The sequence below is a fragment of the Callithrix jacchus genome, chromosome 18 (assembly GCF_049354715.1).
Source record: "Callithrix jacchus isolate 240 chromosome 18, calJac240_pri, whole genome shotgun sequence".
Lineage (NCBI taxonomy): Eukaryota > Metazoa > Chordata > Mammalia > Primates > Cebidae > Callithrix > Callithrix jacchus.
Genome location: NC_133519.1, coordinates 38,877,344 through 38,899,828, shown reverse-complemented (window position 1 = coordinate 38,899,828; position 22,485 = coordinate 38,877,344). Strand labels below are relative to the sequence as shown.

General features: G+C 41.4%; 1 protein-coding gene across 2 annotated transcripts in view; it reads left to right on the top strand.

The window, feature by feature from the left end:
- Positions 1-22,485, top strand: part of DDR2 (discoidin domain receptor tyrosine kinase 2) — a 152,302-nt gene that overhangs the window by 95,569 nt on the left and 34,248 nt on the right. For both annotated transcript variants that reach the window (XM_035279088.3, XM_008984907.5), the window contains one exon: positions 5,530-5,638. In XM_035279088.3, the coding sequence (XP_035134979.1) occupies positions 5,530-5,638 (109 nt within the window). The remainder of the gene's footprint in view (positions 1-5,529; positions 5,639-22,485) is intronic.

Genomic DNA, 22,485 nt, shown 5'->3' with positions numbered 1-22,485 from the left:
AGCAAAGTATGAGAATATGCATTTCCCCATATTATTGCCAAATTTTTTTTTTTTTTTTTGAGATGGAGTTTCGCTCTTGTTACCCAGGCTGGAGTGCAATGGCGCGATCTCAGCTCACCGCATCCTCTGCCTCCCGGGTTCAGGCAATTCTCCTGCCTCAGCCTCCTGAGTAGCTGGGATTACAGGCACGCACCACCATGCCCAGCTAATTGTTTGTATTTTTAGTAGTTTGCCAATGCCAGGTAAAACTGGCATTCAACCCTGCTTTAATGTCTGTCTTTGTAACAGCTAGTGAGGGTGAATACTTTGACATGTTTACAGCATTATATTGTCTCCTCTGCTAAATGCTTTTTATTTACTTGGCTCATTTTTCTAGTGGCTTTTAAACAATGATTCACAGAGATTATACTAGAAGTTATTTCATTATACAATTCCAAATATTTATCTTAGACAGTTGTTTACATGTGATGTTTATGATGTCTTTTGGTCTCAAAGAGGTTTTGAATTTTGATGGAAACATTTATTATTCTTTTTGTTTCTGGATTTTGCTTTCCCTGTCTTATTTGTGCAGACCTTCCTTATCTCTAGCTCACAGCAAATTGTTCTAGATTTTCCTTGAAATATTCTTCCGGTTCCATCATGACATTTGGGCTCTTCATTTTTGTGAGGTGTAGATACACCTTTATTTGCTTTTGAAAAGGCTACTGAAGCATCTGAAACTACTAAGTTGAAATGGCCCCTTCCTCGTGCGGTGCATTTCCATTTATTCAGGAGTCTTTTCTGGGTCGTTCATTCTCCTCAATGTTCTGCTTATGTATTTCTCTAGCAATTGCATACTCAGAGAGGCCTTTGCTGGCCACGCTACCTAGAATAGCTCTCATTTCCTTTGTGTTGTATTACTCTACTTCATTTTCTTCCCTGTACATATATTTCTGTAAAATTCTTCTTCATTTACTCATTTGCTTTTGTACTACAAGTTTCATGTTGGCAGGAACCTTCTTTGCCCTTTTTACTGATGTGCTTATCAGCTGTAATAGCACCTAATAGATATTTACAAAATAGTTGCTAAATGAATGAATGAAGGCCAATGACTTGAGCAGTGGTATTTGCATTTTGAGTTTTATTCCTTAAGGCTTAAATAAACTGTCAAAGGGATTTGAACTACTAACTAAAGAAGTAGGCAGAGAAGGCTTTTCTAGTTCCCTGTTTGCTTTTGAGCTCTCTTCACGTGTCATATTGTTTAAATATTGAACCCTTGGAAAGACTCATTCAAAGTGCAGAAAAGGGGGATTCTGCTCACAATCACTTTTAGGGTATGGCATGTAGAATGACCAGATGTAGTCACTGAATATATGGCTCAAGACAATCATTAATTCATTCTACAAACACTTATCAGGCATTCCGGTAGTGTTGAGACTACAATGTGAATAAAATAAACATGGAGCTTGTGTGTGTTGGGGGTGATACAAGTTAAACAATGACAGCAATGAATATGTGATGAGAAACTGTGATCATTTCTATGTAAAAAATTATGTTTTTAGAGCATGTAACAATCAAGGGGATCCGAGAATATTTCACTCAGCAAGTGACCGTTTAATGGAGATTTGAACTAGGCAAAGGGAGGAGAGAGACTTCTTGGCAGAGGTCCTTAGGCGAAAGTAAATGGAAGAGAAAAGACAAGAAAAGCCCCAGTGTGTCTGAGGTGGAAAGGATGAGGAGAAGGGCAGCTCTGGTGAAGTAGGTGGCGCCCAGACCGAAAGATGACATAGTGTGATGATGAGCAAAAACAAAAACGAAGAAGAACAACAAAAAACGTGTGGATTTTGAAGTAACGCAAACCTTAGGTTCACATGTGAGTTTGGTCGCCTGTCAGCTGTGCAACTTGATAAGCTTTAATCTCTTTCTCCTTAGCTCTCTTACTGTTGAAACAAACCTCATAGAGTTACTGTGAATATTGTGAGATCATCTCTGATACACAGTAGATCTACATGATATAGGTATATACTTCTACGTACTTTACAGTGCCCTGTTTGTTAGCTGACGTGCATCTAATTTTAAGCAAAGCAAAAAAATAGTTGCCGCGTTTGGAGGTTCACAGCTTGAAGCCCAGCAACAGTTTCAAAAAGAAAATTAATCAACATTTTTTGAACACTTCATAGTTTGGCTTAGCTCAGTTAAAACCCATTTTTGAGGACCTATTTGGTACACGATATAAAGTAATACTTTGGCAATGTAAGAATAAGCCATTGTGAAGTTAATGATTAAGTGGATAATTTTACGATGTTGTGAAGGATCCAATAGAGGTAAATTAAGCCTGTGTTTTGGTGAAGGAAAGAAAGGAAAAGCGGTGTGGGAGACATTCTTTGTAGAAGGAATTATTAGGGAAAGTTATGGAGGGGAAGAAGTTAGGCCAGTTACCTATGAGAGAGGTGCCACAGGAGAGAGACAATTCTAGGACTCTTACCCAAAAGACTGCCAGGAGAGGGCGGTGAGCCAGGGCAGTCCTGGGCCTCAGCACTTACTGAATGGCTGCTTACAAAGAGCTCAGGTCTCTGGGGAAGGACATCCTGGATTATGGTCAGGGGTTAGTGCTCGACTGTAGTCAGGACCAATGTCTCCAGGATTCACCTGTGTGTTTCTTTCTCTGGGCGTTTTTTTAGGGACTCATTTGTGGAAATAGTATTCCTGCTGCTGGAAGTGACTAGGATTACTGAGATGTGTTTTATCTTATCCAAATCAATACCATGAAACTATTCCCATCATCCTTTGTAGTTGTGGATCATGCACCCCTCAGCCCCCAACTATGGGACCATTTAAATTTTCTGTGTCTTATTTGCTTTGGATCCATCCTCTTCAGACAAAACCATCTGACTGTATTGCCTCTTTTTTTTTAACCACTCTGGGTGTGTCAGGATTATACTGCTTAGAAATTGTCTAAGAAAGCTTCTGTTTTCTGGAAAAAAAAAAGTGCCTTACTCATGTCATCCTCTTATTTATTTCATCCCTGTTATTGCCAATTAAAGTCTTGTGCATCCTTCAAGAACCAGGTCAGATATATATTTCTCCATGAAGCCTTCCCTAATCACTCCAGCTTAAGGGAATTTCTTCTCTCTTTATTATTTTGTATTATATACTCTTTCTAATAGTGGATCCAATGCTTGCTTGATTCTTAGTGTTACCTAGAGGGAATTTTTTAAAAATCAACTTTGTATTCTAGAACAGCTTTTTTCGTGTGTGTGAGACTGAATCTCGCCCTGTTGCCCAGGTTGAAGTGCAGTGGCACAATCTCAAGCTCACTTTCGTCTCCACTTCCTGGGTTCAAGTGATTCTCATGCCTCAGCCTCCTGAGTACCTGGGATTACAGGCACCCACCACCATGCCTGACTAATTTTTGTATTTTTAACAGAGATGGGGTTTTAGCATGATGGCCAGGCTGGTCTTGAACTCCTGACCTCAGGTGATCTGCCCACCTCGGTCTCCCAAAGTGCTGGGATTGCAGGCGTGAGCCACTGCACCCAGCCTTCTAGAAGAGTTTAAATTTACATAATTATTGTGAAGATAGGTGCAGGGAATCTATGCATATCCCACACCTAGTTTAGCCTATTATTATCATCTTATATTAACATAGTACATTTGTCAAAATGAATGAACTGATATGGATACGTTATTATTAACTAAAGTCCATGCTTTACTTTGATTTCCTCGGTTTCCGCTAATGTCCTTTGCCAGCATGTGGCATTACACTTAGTCATCATGTCTACCTAGGCTCTCTTAGCTGTGAGAGTTTCTCAGACTTTCTCGTTTTTAATGACTTTGACAGTTTTGAGAATTACTCATCAGGAACTTTATAGAATGTCCCTCAATTAAGATTTGTCTGGTGATTTTTTCATAAATAGACTGAGGTAATAGGTTTTGGGGAGGAAGGCCACAGAGGTAAAGTGTCATTTCATCACATCATATCAAGGACACATACTATCAACATGACTTATCAATGTTGATGTTAACCTTGATCACCTGTCTTGAGGAAGTGTTTGTCAGATTTCTCCACTGAAAAGTGACTTTTTTCTTTCTCCGTTTTCATGCTGCAATCCTTGAGACAAAGTAACTACGTGTAACTTACTCTTAAAGAGCTGGGGAAGGGAGATAGTAATGTTTAATTTCCTTAAGAGCAGATTATCTACATAAATTATTTGGAATTCTTTTGAATAGGAAATATGCCTATTCTCCCATTTGTTTAATTAATCATTAATTTATAATGGATTCATGAATATTTAGTTTACTCTTTGGTTTATAATTTGATACTACTTTTTTGGGGGAGGGGAACTCATTAAGTTGGCAACTGTGTCCCTTTCACATACTCCTATTATCTTTTTGTGTGTACATTTTTTCAGTCTGGCACTAAAAGGTACTCCGAGTCCATCTTGTATATATTCTGCTCCAGTCCTAGAATCAGCCATTTTTTTCTGAGGAATCCTGGCTCCTTTTATTGAAGAATGGTTATTAGAAATCAAGATCTGAACACTAGGTTTGCTCACTGCTACAGGGATGCCATTGCTTCTAGGCCCTCTCAGCAGATGGTACATATGTGTGTATACCGACTCAGGCATATACACATGCCTATAAATATTTCCATATGTAACTATTTGTATCCTTATTAAGCTAAACATGAGTTCCTACTGATGTCTCCAAATCAGATCTATTATGATATGAATCATTCTGAGGAAACCTGAAAATACAGAATCCCAGGTATCACTCCAGAGATAATGAATCAGGATAAATATTAAACTTAAATATTTTGAAAGGCAAACATTAAAAGTATCAAATGGTTTTCTTGGTTGAATATTACAATAAATAGTAAGATTATGAAAACATCAGTTTACATGATAAATGTAAGTTTTACTTTACCATTATTCATCATTTGGGTAAGTATTTATCTTTTTTTTTTTTTTTTGAGATGGAGTTTTGCTCTTGTTGCCCAAGCTGGAGTGCAATGGCGCAATCTCGGCTCACCACAACCTCTGCCCCCTGCCCCCGCCCTGGGTTGAAGGGATTCTCCTGTCTTAACCTCCCAATTAGCTGAGATTACAGGCATCCACCACCACACCTGGCTAATTTTTTGTATTTTTAGTAGAAATGGGGTTTCACCATGTTGGCCAGGCTGGTCTTGAACTCCAGACCTCAGGTGATCCACCTGCCTCAGCCTCCTAAAGTCCTGGGATTACAGGTGGGAGCCGCTGCGCCTGGCTGGGTAAGTATTTCTCTTAGGAAAACTTCGTTGCCTCACTACACTTTTGCTAATGTAAATTTTATGAGTGTGCAATCTAATAGAGTTTGAAAATTATTATATTAGGTGATTATTGGATGTGCCATTCAATTTCCAAAGTCTATGATTCAAAGTCCCATATATAGAAATAAACACTACAGAAACACAAAATTAACGGTGAGAATTGTATTCATTCATGTTGGCAGTATCTGCCTCACTCATTTCCTCTCCTTTTCTTTCTGTTTTCTTGCATTATTGATTGGCAGACTCCAGTTCCAAACCCATCTTCTGAGATGATCCTGATTCCCAGAATGCTCTTGGTGCTGTTCCTGCTGCTGCCTGTCTTGAGTTCTGCAAAAGCTCAGGTTAATCCAGGTAACATGGCTATTACTCAGCTCTGTGCTAGAAGACCAGCTGAATGTTTAAACCCATTGATGTTCAGTGGTGGGTCTAAAAGCTGCCAAGAGGGTCTACAAAGCTCTTCTTTTAAATTTCTATGGTGAAATACGACCAAAATAGGAACAAAAACTAATATGCTTTATATGTATATATTTTAATATTTATAACCTATTGAATATTGTGAAGGATTTTCTTATATAGAGTAGGGTGAAGTAAGAAGGCATTTTAAAAAATGAGAGGTGGCAGAAGTACCCATTTGCTTTTGCATCTTCTGGGCAAAACAGAACAGAATTTTTAGATGTCTTAGAGAAAGGCTTCAGTTCTCAGGTTGGTTTACCAGTTGTTTCTGGCTGTCTGGATGTCCTGTTATACTTTTGGGATCCTGGTCCTATGGGATCTCAGGCAAGTTCTCTTTTCCCTAGGGTGTGGCCATGCTCAAAATAGATAGGTTAGGAGAACATTTTGAGCCAAAATTTATGGGATTATTTTGTACTACCTGCATATTTAAACTTTGAATTGAAGTGAATAATTATTTATTACACTATATGCTGCTTAACAACCTATCCAAAGCTCAGTGTCTTGAAATGAGCATTTATTTGACTCCTAGCTGGGCTTGTTTGGACTGTTCTCTGGTCTATGTTGATTCACTCAAGTGTAACTGGGAGTCAGATGGCTATTGGCTTGTCTAGGATGGCCGTGGCACTGATGAATGGGGCAACGTGGGTGTGCTCTGTTTCGTCCTCCAGCAGACTAGCCTGGGTATGTTTTCCTGGAAATGGCACAGGAACAAGAGATGAAGCAGGAACATTCAAACATTTTTCAAGCCACTGCTGAAATCATGTTTAATAAATCTCATGTGCCAAAGCAATTCATGTGGCCAAACTCAGCATCAGATTGGGAGAACACAAAAACTTAGATGTTAAAGGTCTGGGATGCAGGTACTGAAGAAGAATTGTAGTCATTTTTTCATTTTGCCGCAAATATGAACACGGAAAAGTATACACAGCTTAAGTGTTCAATTTCAAGAATTTTATAAACTGAGCACATCTAAACAGTACTTGGATTGAGAAACAGAACTATACCAGCACTTCAGAAGCTCTCTTCATGCTCCCTTCCAGTAGCTTTTCTCATCGCCCCTCCAAAGTAGCCATTATCCTGCTTTCTGACAACATAGGTTAGTTTTGTCCATTTTTGTATTTTATGTAAATGGAATTATATGATGCATAAATGCTCTCTGTGTCTGGCTTCTCTCACTCAACATTTTGTTTATGAGATTCATCCTACTGTTGCATGCAGTTGTTATCTATTCATTTTCATTGCTGCATATTACTTTGTTTGAATATTTTTATTTTGCCAATCTACCATAGATGGGAATTTGGATAATTTTTAGTTTGGGCTCATTACCAACAAAGCTGCTATAATTATTCTTGTAAAAAACTTTTGGTAAAGATATGTACTCGGTTCCCTTGAGTATATGCTTGGAAGTGGAACTTACGGTTCATGCGTAGCGTATGATATACTATTCTGCATAATGCTGAAGAATTTTCTGAAGTGCTTTACCATTTTACCCTCCCACAGCAGTATGCACGAGTTCCAGTTGCTCCATGCTGTATTTTCATTCTTAAGGGTGCTTTCATTTTGTCCTCTTCATAGCATAAGGATATGTTTGTGAAAATGCTTGCTCTCCTCCCCTCACAAAAGTTCCGTGTACATGGGCTTTTCTTTATACCTTCAAAAGAAAATATGATCAAAACTCCTTAAAATCAAAGAATTATTGGTTGAACAAGCCCAGGGCCTTGTTACTTTCTCATAATAAGCTCAGCTGTTGTATCTCAGATCCTAACTTGGGTACCATTCTTTCAGTTTTGTGCTCTGTATTCCTCTCAATTAATAGTTGATGTTTGGTTGCCTCCTACTACATTCTTCGTGCTTTGAGTTCCAAGGAGGAGTGCTGTGAGTGCATGGAATGGGGCGATGTTTTGGTGGAGACTGGCATGCCATGAGGACATTTAAATGATCTTCTGTGTTAGAGTCCACTGTGGCCCTGGAGCAGGAAATGGGCTGTTTGAAGACAGAAAATAGTCATCTTATTTTTTTGTTTCATTTCTGGTGTTGGGTATTTCTGTTGGCTCTTTCTGTCTGGGAAAAATAAATAGACATGTTAATTTGTAAAGACCTTTATAGGAAAATGGGGCATGTTGAAGGACTAATCCTTCCCTCTGCCATTTTTTTCTATTTTACCAAGTCAAACCAGAGACAAGTGTTTGAGGCAGATGAGAAATTTTCATTCATTATCAGTGATAAAGATTCTATCATGAATCCTGAGGATCATGGAAAGTTATGGCTTGCACACTGCTGAGCATAAAGTCAGTGTATAATAAATGCATGTTGATTTAAGGATGACTCTTCAGCAGTCCTTAGTGGTGTCAACTGAAAGCTGAATGTAATGAAAGTACTTAAAGGTAACTGAAGGTACAGAAAGACTGAGTAAATTCTTGACCAGTTAGGTTTTCTTCACAGGATGGCCACGTGATATAACAAATAGAATTTAAGCCAGGAGACATGGGTTATAAGCAAATCCACTAGGTAACCAACTATTGAAATACTGAAACATTTTAGTTGGTTATTAGATATAAAATATTGGTTGGTAAATAGTAACTGAGCTAAGCATTAAACTCAATTAATAAAATACAATAAAATAATAATTAATTGAAGCTCCTTGTTGAAGATTTTACAATGACTGTTGGTCAATAAGCCATCAGTATTAGCATGATTTAGTTGATAACAGATTCTCAAAAAACAGAATATGTAGAAATATCAATCTTGGTCTCAGCAGATACCAAGAGAGGATAAATAATCTTGTTTATATTTAAGAAATTCTCTACCATTTGAAACCATAAATGTCTCACAGGTTTCATCTATGGAGGCTCAGAGTAGTGGTGGTATTACAGAGATAGTTGGCCAAGGCATGAAGGCAGCAAAGTTACTGGCTCAGTGTTCTAAATCATCTGAGTTTTGGCAAAGTAGGCAGTGAGGCAGATGGTGTTAGTGGCATTTCCAGTAACGGCGGTAAAGGCAGCATTGTCAGTGGGCTGCAGGGTAGGCTACGCAGGTCTCCGTGGGAAATGCTGACATGCAGGTGTATGTACACAGTCCTGAATTGTGGGCAGTGTTCTCAGCTACCTTCCAGCTGCAACAGTGCACCGGGAACTGGAACCTAGTTATCATTAATCCAGTGGGTAAGTAATTGGAAGAATTTGAGGCAGTTTCTTATGTCCAGATCATGGCTCCGAAATACTATTTAGCTAGTGACGTCCAAATAAAACAAATAATTATTCCAATAATTTCTGAAAATCATTTATACAAATCAACAGATGTTTGGAATGTGATTAGTGCTGATGAATGATTTTTTCATCTTACTTTTGAGTAGCAGCTCTAATTATAATCCTGACTTGGTCATAAATTAATTGTGTGACAGTGAGCAAGTTGTTACATGTCTCTGTACTTCCTTAATCTTTTCTTCTGTAGCAAGCTTACGTGGGATTAGATAATCTATGTGTCCCTTTCTGCTACAAAATGGCTATAATTTTATGGTGTGAGAACTTTATAGCCCATATTGGAAGATCTGATGAGCTTTAAGCTTAGAAGTATAGCCCCTGAACTTGCAAGGCCATTTTTTTTGCAACAAAGACCTCTTGTTTCCAACTCCCTGCCATTTCCCAGGCTTGGGGATGTGAAATCTGAATTTCAGGAGACTCTTGCCCTTGGGGCTAAGCACATCAGAAAGGGCTGAAGTGGCATTTCAGGCTGAAGAAATAGCATATGCAATGGCTGAGAGGAGGGAGAGGAACATGTGGGGCTTCTGGTGGAGGGTAATGAGTGAGAGAACCAGCGGGGCTATGTAGGAGACCCGTTCCCCAGTGGGATCCTTGAGTCAAGTTTTCCCTTTTTTCCAACTTGGACTGGGGCTGCCAAACTTGATAGGAGAACTAAGTGTATCTCCATGGGAAGGGGACCTCTTTAGACTCCACTGTCATGTGCAGATATACTGGGCTACAGTAGCTGTTTGAGTGAACAGCAGTGTCAGGCTCCTCTAGGGGTTATAAAACCACTGTCTCACTGGTTGGTGGGAAACTAGCACGTTGTGTTTTTCCAGGTGGGAGGATGAATGGAAATATCCTGATGATCCTGAAATTCTAGCCCAGTGGTCTGAAACCCTGGGACTTACCCAGCCAACTAGAGGACTGCTGTGTATTAAAAGCACAGGGGTGCTTGTTCTCACTCTCCTGACTTGGCTTGTGACAACTGTTTGTGCTTAGGAAAGGCAGAAACATCTCTTCTTCTCAACAGGCACCAGGCCTTTAAGATCCGTGGTACAGAGCTGGGGCAGGGCCGTGCTGGGGCTTCCCATTTTCATACCACGCTTTCCCCTCATAGGAAGCAGGCAATTTACTACCAGTTCAGAGTCCTGGGGTGGGAGTCCCCCTTTGGTATCCAGAATGCTTCCACTTTTAAAAGGGGTGGCAAAGCCATTCAGGGTTTGGGATTAGGAGAGGAGGAACTTTTCTCCTCCTGGCCCCAGATTTATTTTAGGTTCACCACTGTGGTTTTTGTTCTTTCCAGCATCAATCCCACCTATCAGTGAGTTCTTAGAGTCAGGCAACTAGAATTCTAGACTATTCATCTTGGAATAGACCTTACAGGTGTCTAAGTCTCCTCTTCATTTTACAGATGAGGAAACTGGGAGTCAAAGCAGGTGAGCAATTTGTCCCTGTTCCACATTTACCTAATAGTATAGCTAGGACAGCGATCCAGGGCTGCCTGTCTCCCACCCCAGGTAACTTCCATCTGGCCCCTCAGGGAGCAATGTGCTGAAGTGACCTTTATCTAAAAATCATGTATATCTGTTCAGCCTCATGGCTTCCTTTCTGCAACTAATTTCCAATGAACATTTATGGGGGTGACATGTAATTGAGGGTTGAGAGACAGCCTGAGGCCAAAGAATGGAGTAAAACCAATAAAACAGACAGTGCTCACACCTAGTCTCATTATGCTAAACAGGAAGGCTGGAGCTGGAAGCCCTGCAGGGCCAACTTACCCCGGCCTAGAAACTGAAGCACCAGGGATGCTTTGGTTCCCTTCCACACCAGGTGGTCCCTTTATCACCACTCCCTTGTCTTCCAGCAAGGCTGCCATATGTTAATTCACCTGCACATATTTCCAGATTGGAAACTCAATTTTGTTTCCCTGGGTTCTCATCATTCATGTTCCCAGGGATGTGCTGAGAAGGTTTATGTGGCCTCATTTGTTAAGGAAAAGGTGATGCTAATTTCAGGTTTCTGAAACCAGGCCTGAGGTACTAGTGGTGTGGTGTGTGTGTAGGTGGGTGGTGGTGGGGATTGTGTGTAAGATGGCCTGAACAGGGCCCTGAGAGAAAGATAAAAGGCTGGCAAAAGATCCCTCTGGTTGAATTTATCTTAAGTGAGCAATGCTAGGCGCTGCCCAGTTGGCTCTTTCTTGCTTGTGTATTTGTTTGTTAAGTGTAAGATGATGCCTGAGAGTGACTTTGGCATCCTTCCTGCCAGTAAAAGAGTCTTTCTTTGAGTAAAACAGAAACTCATCTGCCCCTTGAGCCTCCTTGGTTGTGCCAAATACGGAAAAAGAGAATGCAAAACTCAAAGAATATTCAGTGAGCACTTAATATATTCTGGGTACCACTTTAAGTGGTATCAACAAATGTAATCTTCACAATAATCTTATTATTATTACATAATAACAGCATTATTCCAGTTTTACAGAGGAGAAATTGAGGCCAAGAAGCATTAGGTAACTTACCCCAGGTTACCGAGAAAGCGCAGTGGCAGAACTGGGATTCAACACAGCTCCAGCACGCATGCTCTTTTCTTCTACTTCTTTTTTCTTTATTCCATTTTTCAAATTTCCAACAATGTATCAGTTAACAGTTTTTTGTTTGTTTGTTTTTAGATAGGGCATCTTGCTTTGTCACTCAGGCTGGAGGGCAGTGGTGTAAGCATGACTCACTGCAGCCTCGACCTCCTGGGCTCAAGTGATCCTCCTGTCTCAGGCCCCCAAGGAGCTGGGATTATACGCATGCACCACCACACCCGACTAGTTTTGGTATTTTTTGTAGAGAAGAGGTTTCGCCATGTTGGCCAGGCTGGTCTTGAATTCCTGAGCTCAGCAACCCATCCACCTCAGCCTCCCAAAGTGCTGGGATTACAGGTTGGAGCCACCACACGCAGCCACAAGCATGCTCTTGACCTCTGTGCTCTACTGCCTGTGTGGAGTGTGAGACTCAAGGAACGTCAAGGCAGAGGAACCCCAGATGCATGGACTAGCTATGAATGGGCTACAGGGTCCCATGAATACCCTGAAATTGCATCTCAAACGTAATGTGTGAAGAAAAAAATACATTTGCAGAAGGAAAAAAGTTTTCTATTATCAGATGTTCAAAAGACTCTGTGACCATTTCCAGAAAGGCTAGGAATGACTGATTTAATCCAGTCTTGTTCAAATGAAGAAACTGAGCTTCAGTGAGATAAAGGCCGGGGGAAAACATGTTTGAAAAGACTATTACCAGACCTAACCAGCCTGTGCCTACTCGCTGGGCGAGGGTGCTCAGATTTTTGGCTTCTCTGAACCACAGTCTTCTCATCCATCACCGATCGCCACCTAGTGAGAGAATATACGTAAAGTACCTAGCCTAGCATCAAACACACAGAATGTGATTAATAAATGCTAGAACTTATGACCTCTTCCGTAATTTTGTATATTGTACTGTGACGATGACAGACTTCATTAGTCTTACCATTATTCTATACTGTTCTGTATATTTTAACTTAATTATTTAGGCTATACTGTAAAAATATTCCATTTTTCTTTGAGGGTAGACTTCTCCTACTTCCTGGGCTTTGTATCTTGGGATAAAATGGTTCCAAATGCATCTACTGCATCATCAGCTTTACATCCAGAGTAGTCAGGTGAATTCCTCGTTCATAGCCTAAAACTTTGCCTTCACCCTATTTTGCATTCTGAGGCCTAGATTCCTAGCCTGTAAAAGGCAGCCAGAGAGCTAAAGTAATGCAAGAAAAAACAGAGCTTCACTTTTTTTCTGTGGTCAGTAGGGACAGAGGCCCACGGAGACCTAGTCTTCTTGAGTCTAAACTTTGGGGCCAAGAGCAGGGTCGTGGGACTGCAGGAAGAGCTTCACACAAAGTCCCTTTTCTGGACCTCTCAGTTTTCACAACCACCGTCAGAGCTCAGGTTTGCTCGGGGCTCTCATGTGGAAAGACCAAAAGTCTACAGAAGAACAGCAGTGTTGGCAGGAGTAGACAAGGAGACAGGGACCCGCCTTGCCATGGAAACCTGGCACTGGGGCTGCTAGGGCTGTGCTCCACTGCTGCTTTACATAAGTGCTTATTAATGTTTTGTTCTGAAAGCTGACAAGAACTCTAGGGACTTCAAGCCCATAGATCAAGACATGCAATATAGAGATGTGAGTATGTAAGAAACATAGATTGATACAGATATAAAATAGGAAAAATATACACGCATATTTATCTATATATGTGTCTGTGTATATGTGTATATATGTCTACATGTTACATGTTGCATGTGAACATATATATCTACATGTAAGTATACCTACATATATATATTTATATATACACAAAAATATTCCATAAATATATACATAAGGCTGGGTGTGCTGGATCATGCCTGTAATCCCAACACTTTGGGAGGCTGAGGTGGGCAGATTACCTGAGGTTGGGAGTTCAAGACTGGCCTGACTAACATGGAGAAAAAATACAAAATTTCTACTGAAAAAAAAATACAAAAATTAGCCAGGTGTGGTAGCATATGCTTATAATCCCAGCTCCTCAGGAGGCTGAGGCAGGAGAATTGCTTGAACCTGGGAGGCAGAGGTGGCAGTGAGCCGAGATCGCACCATTGCACTGCAGCCTGAGCAACAAGAGCAAAACTCTGTCTCAAATATATATACGTAAATATGTTCATATATTACCCAATCAGGTCAAATCTCCAGTGTCATGCTGGTTGAGAGACTGAAGGTATGAGAGTGAGCTGGAGCTGAAAGAATTTGCTAGGCCAGGTGAAAAGAGAAAGGGAAAGCTTTCGAGCTTAAGAAAAGGCACAGAGACACAAACAGAAAAACAAAAGATTGAGGATAATGATTACTGAGGGGTGATGAGGGCAAAGGTGGGGTTAGGATGGCACCAAAAGTAGAAAGCACATATCTTGGGATCGTCAGTATATGACAAATGCTTTATGATGGAAGGCCTTGTCTTCACATGGTGTTAACATAATGCTATGCCATGCTGTCTTTCCCAGGGTGCAGGATCCTTTTGCTGTCATAGTCCAACAAATCCTGGGAGCAGTACGTTCTAAAAATTAGACAAGCAATAATCCTCCCTGGGCTCTCTGTCCAGATTCTTCCCCAGCTTGGTGGTTCTTGACCCTAGAGATCACACTATAAACAGGGTGTGTGTGCCGGTAGCAGGGTGCGATGACCACACGATATGGTTACCAGACGGACTGTGACAATGGGAATCCAGAGATCTAGATTCTGGCTCCAGTTCCGTCTCTTCTACTCTGTGACTTTAGGTAAATCTCTGCACCTCACTTTGCTTGTTTATACCATGGGGTCCATAAACTTTGCTCTCTGAACTGCATAGGGTTACTGTTGGGGATCAGATGAGATAATGGAAGTGAATGAGCTTTGGAAAGTTACATGCAAATATCAAAGACTGTGATTTGTTACTTCTGGAAGAGAAGAAAGTGAAAATAAACACTATGAAACAATAGTTTCTGTCAAGCAGATGATACAGGAGGAGGAAAGAGAAATGTCCATTAATGACCATTAAGGTCCCTTGTGGTCTCCAAGAAAGACTTAAGTTGCTTTTGGGGAACGGGGCTTCTAAAGGCCCTGAACTCTGGCCATCCTAACTCTAAGGGGATGCAGGATCCTGTGCTCAGGCCAAGCGTATTCATTACTATATATATATACACACACACACACACACACACACACACACACATATAAAATCATTACTATATATATTCATTACTATATATATACTATATATATATTCATTGCTATATATATACACTATATATATACTATATATAGTGTATACACTATATATATACTATATATGCTATATATATACATTACTCTATATATTCATTCATTACTAAATATAGGAATGAATATATAGAGTAATGAATACATATAATAATATTAATAATGATTGTTTCTGTGTGTGTCTGTGTGTGTGTGTGTCTGTGTGTGTGTGTGTGTGTGTGTGTGTGTGTGTGTATTCTTTTTTTTCCCTGGGGAGAACAGTGCAACTATTGACTTAGCTCTTGATCTTAGCCTGTGGGTCTCTGAAGAGCATGGATGTGGCAAGATAGGCCTCACAGAATTTTTCAGTGGTTTGGACACATACACAGTAAAGTAGAAGTTAAGACGTTAAAATCAGTTAGGTTCTTTATCAGCTTAACTGGGAGGTAATAAGTTGTTAAAAAATATATGCAACTATTCTTTTCCTGCTTCAGAGATTTTTATGACTTTGGTCTTTGTCTTTGGTGTAGCGATAATCTTTGTGTCTTCATGACCAGCACCTATTACAGTGCTTGGCTTACATAGACAATCAATCAATGTTTGAGGAGTAAGAAGAGGGAGAGGCGAACAAAAGGAAGTCAAGGCAACTCTAGGCTTCTCTGTCTTTTTTTCTTTTTTGCAAAAAAAAAAAAAAAAATCTAAATGATGCCATGTGAGACTTGATCTCGGAAAGTTGTTGGGAAGCTGAGAAGGAACCCGTAGGAATAGCATCCTTTTAAATGACAAAGATGCTGAATGTGGAGTGAGTAAAGTAGAAGGAACGTAATGAACAGAGGCCCCTTTAGCTGCAGTCACTGAAGTGCAGCACCAGGGGTCCCGCCTTCTGGTGTTGGAGGGCTGGGAGAACCCGTCCCCTTGCAGAGGTACAGCAGCCCAGGGCTGCAGGGGAGGGTGAGGCCTTCATGCATGTTCCTACATGCCTAAGGTCTCTGTTTAGGCTACAAGTGGAGCATTTTGATTATCATAAATAAAGGAAAATGTGATTAAATTTAATTCAAATACATGTAAATCTCTTATGATTGGCATTTCAAGGGAGGAAGTCAGATTCAATCTTGATACTGTAATCTATATTAAAGATTGGAGGTATGCAATGATGTGTACTGTCTATGTACAGGCATTGCTAAATTGAGAAATGACTCGTATTGGCATGGGAGGAGCCTTCGGCATGGGTGCAGGGCAAATGTACCTTGAAAGCAGGGCAGAGTGTCTTCATTCCGCATAGTTGGTAGTATTGCCTGAATTGTTGGTCTTCCAGTGCTTCTTAAAAACTCCCATGTGTTCTCTCTTCTCACCAGGTCCTGAACTCTACTCTGTGTCTTGTCAGTCTCTCAAAAACTCAGCTCAGCTCTTCAGAGGGCTTCTCCTTACATTCCTCTCCATACAGCCCTAGCATTTGGCATGTGCTGAGTGAGATATACCGCATGCTCAAGGGATACCAGGTCTCCCTCAAAAGCTCTGCTGATTTTTTGTCTCGTACCGACCCTCTGCTAGTGCCAAACCCAGAGTCAGCCTCCTGCCCCTGCTCCAAATGGGCAAATGGCTGAAAGTGGCTGCGGAAGTTCCCTCGCCTCTCTGAGATTCTCCCTTTTCTGAAGTCTTGGTCTCTGCATTCTCATTGCCTCAGAAACAATCAGATTCCTTCAAGTAGATGATTTATGAATTTTATTTAGCTCTTCCAGTTACTCATAGAGGGAGCACTGATTATTGCAAGCTACTCCATCCCACCTAGAAACAGAGGAATTAGTAAAAAGTGAATTTATACTTTGTTGACACTGTGATTCATGTTAACTACTTACATTTTACTTTTTGACTTGACTGCTAGGAAGCTCAGAGTTGAAATCCATCATCAGCCAGCGCTATAGAACCAAATGTAATACACTTTGTATATAATCTTAGCTCTAGCTCATCTTATTGTTCGTATTTTCTTTTTTCCTGTATCCAAATTTCTTCACTTATTTATTTATTTTCATCCTGCACAACTTTGGAAGTCGATTCCAAACTTTACTGAATGAGTCAAAGTAAAAATAATTAGAAAATAAATAATAGCTAACTTGGTTGAAGTTTATTAGTGCTCTAAGTGCTTGACATAAATGAACTCATCCAGTCCTTATGGCATTCCTATAAACAAGTGCCATTATTACCGTGGAAGTGAGAGGCCGAAAGCTTGGGTAACCTTTCTAAGGTCATAAAACCTTGGAATTGTTTAAGTAAGAGTAAGTGTCATATTTAAAACAAACAATTCTCTCTTCTCCTCCTAGGTATCATTTATGGAGCCCCATTACGTTCTATAAAGTATGCTAACTTCTTTGCATACATTATGTTAAATCTCTACAACAACCGTGGCTTGGCAGTATTATTAAAGATGAAGAAACCAAAGTTCATAGAGGTTTGGTAACTGGTTGTGGGGACCCATAGTTCAGAAGTGGCAGAGTCGAGTCTGAAAGCATAAACTTTCCACGATTCCAAACCATGGCCTGTTTTGTTCTCCACTCCTGGTCTTCATAGCTATCCAGTTTTCTCAACTTACCTTCTTGCTGGGCAAAGGACATATTATTTACTATGAAAGCTTCACTGACTGTTAACCAGAAAGAAGAATGCATGATCTGATCCCTATCTTAGTACCCTGAAACCCGCTGCAGCCTGGGGACCGCTCCCCTGGAGCTCTGCGAGAGTTGTTTCTGGAAAGTATTTTGGGCTTCCAGGAAAACTGCAATCCTAAAAGTCTGTTCCTAAGGGGAATTTCGATTTTTCGCAGGAGGTCTGTGTGCAATAGCCTCCATTGTACCCAGAGAATAACCCTGTGGGCTGAAGAAAGAAACCCACAGAGTCTTTCTTGGACCCCCTGTGAATCCCATTGTGTCGGTATTTGTCTGCACAAAGGACCTGTCTGAAATAGCCTGCTCTGTGAAGCTCCCGGGAAGCAGGGCCCCAGTGATGTCTTCTTTAATTGAACTACCCTGTCCCTTCAGAAATGGGAAGAACTAGACCATGATAGCCTGGGGCTGAAGCAGAAAGAACCAGGGATCAGGAGACTTGAATTTCAGTCCTGGTTACCCTAGCTCTCTGTATGAACTTGGGTAAGTCAGTTCACCTTTCTGGGCCTCAGAGGTTCTGATATTTAACATGGAAACATTAGAGGGACTGGCTTCTTACATTTGCTTCTGGGCTCCAAAGTTTTATGACTACAGATGTCCTTTTAGACTATAGACTGGCTTGGGACCCCTGACCCCAGTAATGCTCGCCAGTCAGTCTTGTCGGGGCCCAGAGAGGCCCAGGTGTCAGATCTTTGCACGTCAGGCCTCATGTGGGCCGTGTGTGTTTTCCTGGAAGCTGCATATAGGACACTCATTGACGGGGAGCCCGTGGTCTGGAGCTAGTAGTGAGATGGTAAATATCATGGAACAAGCAGCCCTTTCAGGCTCTCAGCTTTGGCAGGATAGTATGAAAAATAATTCTTGGGAAGCTGGGGACTAGTGGCAGCTGCTTCTCCTCAGCCTGCCTGCCAGGCCCTACCAGAGCTTGGAGGGCTGGAGCTCCCTGCTGGGACGCAGCCTGTGCTGGTAGTTTTCCACTCTGGGAAACTGGAAAAGTGAATTGGCTTCTCTGTCCGGGAGACTGGTGGGTAGCGGAAGCATCAGAAAACCACTAAGACAACTCAGCAGGAAAAACCAGGAGACACTTATTTGCTGCAGGGTCTCTTGCTTCCCTTGCTATTCTCCGCTTTTACTTGCTTCTTTACAGTTCGTGATGGAACAAAAACAGACTGGTGGGATTTGCTGAACGAGGAAATGGATTTGGGGGAAAGCAAAGAGACCTGACATTTAGGGCTTGGGCCAACTTGGCAGTTCTGAGTCTTCACTATTGGCTGAGGTCCCTTCCACAGAAGGAGTTTACCCAAAATAGGCACATTCGATGGGAAAACCACACTGGTACGGCTGAGAAGTGCCACGTTGGTTGCCCCGGGCTTCTCCTGGTTCCAGATACTCAGTAGGATGAGAAAGGTCATCCAAGATCATCTTGTCCATTTTCCTGAGCCCTTTCTCTGAGGCCCTTGGGAATACTGAATCACCGAGAACCATTGCCTCTTTTCTTAATGTGATGATTGCTGATTTACTAAGGTCTTATCTCTGAATTTTCTATCCTCATTCTTATATTCCTTTGTCCCAATTTCTAGACCTCCATCCTCACCTTCACTGTCTGAAGATGGTGTGCAATACTTGTAGCCCTCTCTGCCTTTTCACGTACGTATTTGCCAAATGTGTGTCAAGCATCTCATAGGTGCTGTGTGTTGGCAGATACCGACAGGGAAAAGGAAGACTCTGACGTGATAACTGTCTCAGAATCGCTCACAATTTCAACAAGGAGGTAAACAAGCATAAGAGAGACAGAAAATCTTCGTTGAAGGGTGTTACTTAAAAGAGCCCCCTACACGCCGTCGTCACTTTTATCCCCATAGCATGTAGTATTTTCCATAGCTTCATCACACTATCTGTTTTTTTTTCTTGAGACCCTCATCTTGAATCTTCGTTACAGCATCTGAATAGAAAGAGCCAGTAATAGCTATTTTCAAATACATAATCAGGTTGTATCTATTTGATTATGAAAAATCGATTGTCTTTTGTCTGTCTCCCTTACTGGAATGTAAGAGCCATGAGATAAATTATTGTATCTGTCTTGCTTACTCCTGTATCTTCAGAAGAATACCTGACACATAGCAAAAACTTATTTATAAATAAATTCATATGCATTCATAACAGAAATACATTTGTTCACTAAATACATGCAGGGAAAGATAGATTGCAGTAATATATGTCATGACTCAGACTTACAAGGAATTTTTCCTGTATCTGCTGTCTGCCAAAACACCATTAGTCAAGGCTACCCTTGACCAAATTCCCAGGACTTTGTTTTTAAGCCTTGTAATGATAAACAACAGAAAACTCTTTATTTATCACTTTTCAACAGACATTTATTGAGCACTTGGTTAATGCCAGACACCCTACTAGAAGTCGGAAATACAACAGAGGAAGATAGACATGACCCTTGCCCTTATAACACGTACTGTTTAGTGGGCAGACCAAAATTAAACAGTTATTTACATTACAAGTGTAAAAAGTGCTATGAAAGAAAACCAGTGTGTTACAAGAGCATATAACAGAGATTCCTAACTTAGCTGGGGTACTGGGGGAATTCCTTGGGGGAGTGACTGGCTGACAGCTGGAGGATGAGCAGGAGCTAGTGGGTGAAGGAGAAAAGATGCACATCCCAGGTAAAAGAAACATCATGCACAGAGACCTTGAGGCTGGAAGATAATTTGTGCATTCAGGAACTGAAATAAGGTCAGCATGCTTGATTGAGAGCAAAAATCAGGGAGCAGCCAGAGATGAGGCCAGAGAGTACGCTGAGAACCAATCATGTGGACCTCAGGGGTCACATTTTCTTGAGAAGAATGGAAATCTGTTAGAAGGTTCATGACAGAATTAAGATTTAGGAAGTGGATGTGGGCTGTTTTGTGGAGAAGGGATGATACAGGAATGACAAAGAAGAGCTAGAAGGCATTATAGTGGCTCAGATGGGAGGTCGTGGGGGTTGTGCACTGCATGGGAAGAGTAGAGAAGGAGAGAAACAGGTGGACTCAGCTGCAGGAGGTAGGATCTGTAGAGCCTGCTGATGGACTGCATGATCCTCAAAGGCCAAGTTTACTTCTCATCCCTTGACTGCCTCCTGTTGAGAGGAACGTTTATCATTCCTGAACTCTTCCTCTCCAAGAATTCCATGTTGGTCTCCAGGCAGAGGTTGGCTCAGGGAGAGCCTTTCCAATTCTCATCAATGTCATTGCCACTCTGCTGTCCACCACACAGTGGACTTAAACCCTCTGTATGCTAGAAACGCTGGAGGAGATGAGGAGCAGGGCAGCGCTGACAGGTGTAACAAGTTCTTACATGAAGTGAAGCCTCATGTCATCCCCTACTTCCTCTAGTTCTCAAGCCTGAGTGTGCATCAGGGTCACCTAGAGGAGTGGTTACAACACGGTTTGCTGCCCCCTCCCAGCAACACCATCAGAGTTTCTGATTCAACAGATCAAATGGGGACTGAGAATTAGCATTGCTAATGAGCTCCCAGGTGATGCTGATGCTGCTGGTCCGGGAAGCACACTTTGAGGATCACAGCTCTAGACAGTAACTGAAACGCAATCACAATACATAGATCAAAGAGCCTTCAGGAAGGAAACTGGCACTCCTTTGACACCACATAGCAGAGTATCCTATGTGGATGCACCCCCACCCTCCCATCCCACACACTTCACATCTCTTTTGCTTCATTTTTCTCATCTGTTAAATAGGGAAATTCCTGAATGGGTTCAGTTAGGACACGAAGTATGAAGGGTTTCTGTGCCTAGGCAATGAAATTGAACTGAAATGTGTCATAAAGGCAGCTGTAGCAGCAGCAGCTCTGATAAACTTCTTAGCTGCCATTCTCAGAATGAGCAGTACCTTGGAAGGGATGTTATTTGCAATAATATCATGATTTACCCCATGCAACCCTCATTCCCCATCTCTGGTTTACTTTAGATGTTCCAAGAAGCAGAAGCTCTCATTGTATTCATGGCCCAATGTCTAGAGATGCATGCTAGCAAGGAGTGAAAGCCAAGTAGGACTGTCAAGTGTGGCTTTCTCTGGTGCCCAACATGGTCCCAGAGAAGCATCGTGTGTCTAGGCTGAAGGGACGTGGGAGCAGTGGCTCCAGAGCCTGCCTACGCAGCACAGTCACCTGAGAGCTGTAAAGAAATGCAGGTTCCTGGGCTCAGCATCAGATATTCCAAAGCTAAATCCCTAAGAGGAGGCTCACAAACGTATTCTAAAATCTCTCCAGGCCTTTCTAAAGCTATTGGTCCATGGACTGGCTTTTGGAAACCACTGCCTTACAGAAAGCCTAATAGAACCCCTTTGCTTTCCACACAAAGAAATAGACCCAAAGAGAGCCAGAAGCTTGCTCAGATCCCATATGGTGTAAATGGTAGAACTCGGAGTGGATGTGAAGTCTTGATTTTCAGGGGTTGTGTGCTCAGTGGGATTACAGGCTTTAGAGCCGAGTTCTAAGATGAGTTAGTATTTACTCAACGAATGGACTTCTGTAATTAAAACTTACCTATAGAATGTGTGATTAGTAGGAAACATGAAATATTGGGTGGAAAATGCTTATCATACTGCCCGACACTTGATAAATGCTTTTAAATGGATGTTATTATTACTGCATTTTGCTGAAGTTAAGAAACCCACGACTCTAAGATGCGTCATTACTTTATGTGCCTCTAAGAAAGAAAAAAAAACGACTGCCATTTAAACTAGGACACTATTTGCTTGCATATTGCATCCAGATTTCGGAGACAGTAATACATGAAAAAATGGGCAGTGTGGTATTTCACTTCTCTTCTCGACTCTATGAAGATTCTTGCCTTACTGAATTAGATACTTAACAGTACATGAAAATTCCTGTTGGAAGGAGAACCATACTTAGTGTGTTTGAGGAACAACAAGGAGGCCAGTGTGGCCGATGGGGAAAGTGGAGTAGAGACAAGGTCCAAGACAGCCAGGGGGCATCTGATTCCATGTCTTTACTATTGTGAATAGTGTGAACAGAAGAGTTTCATGATCTGATT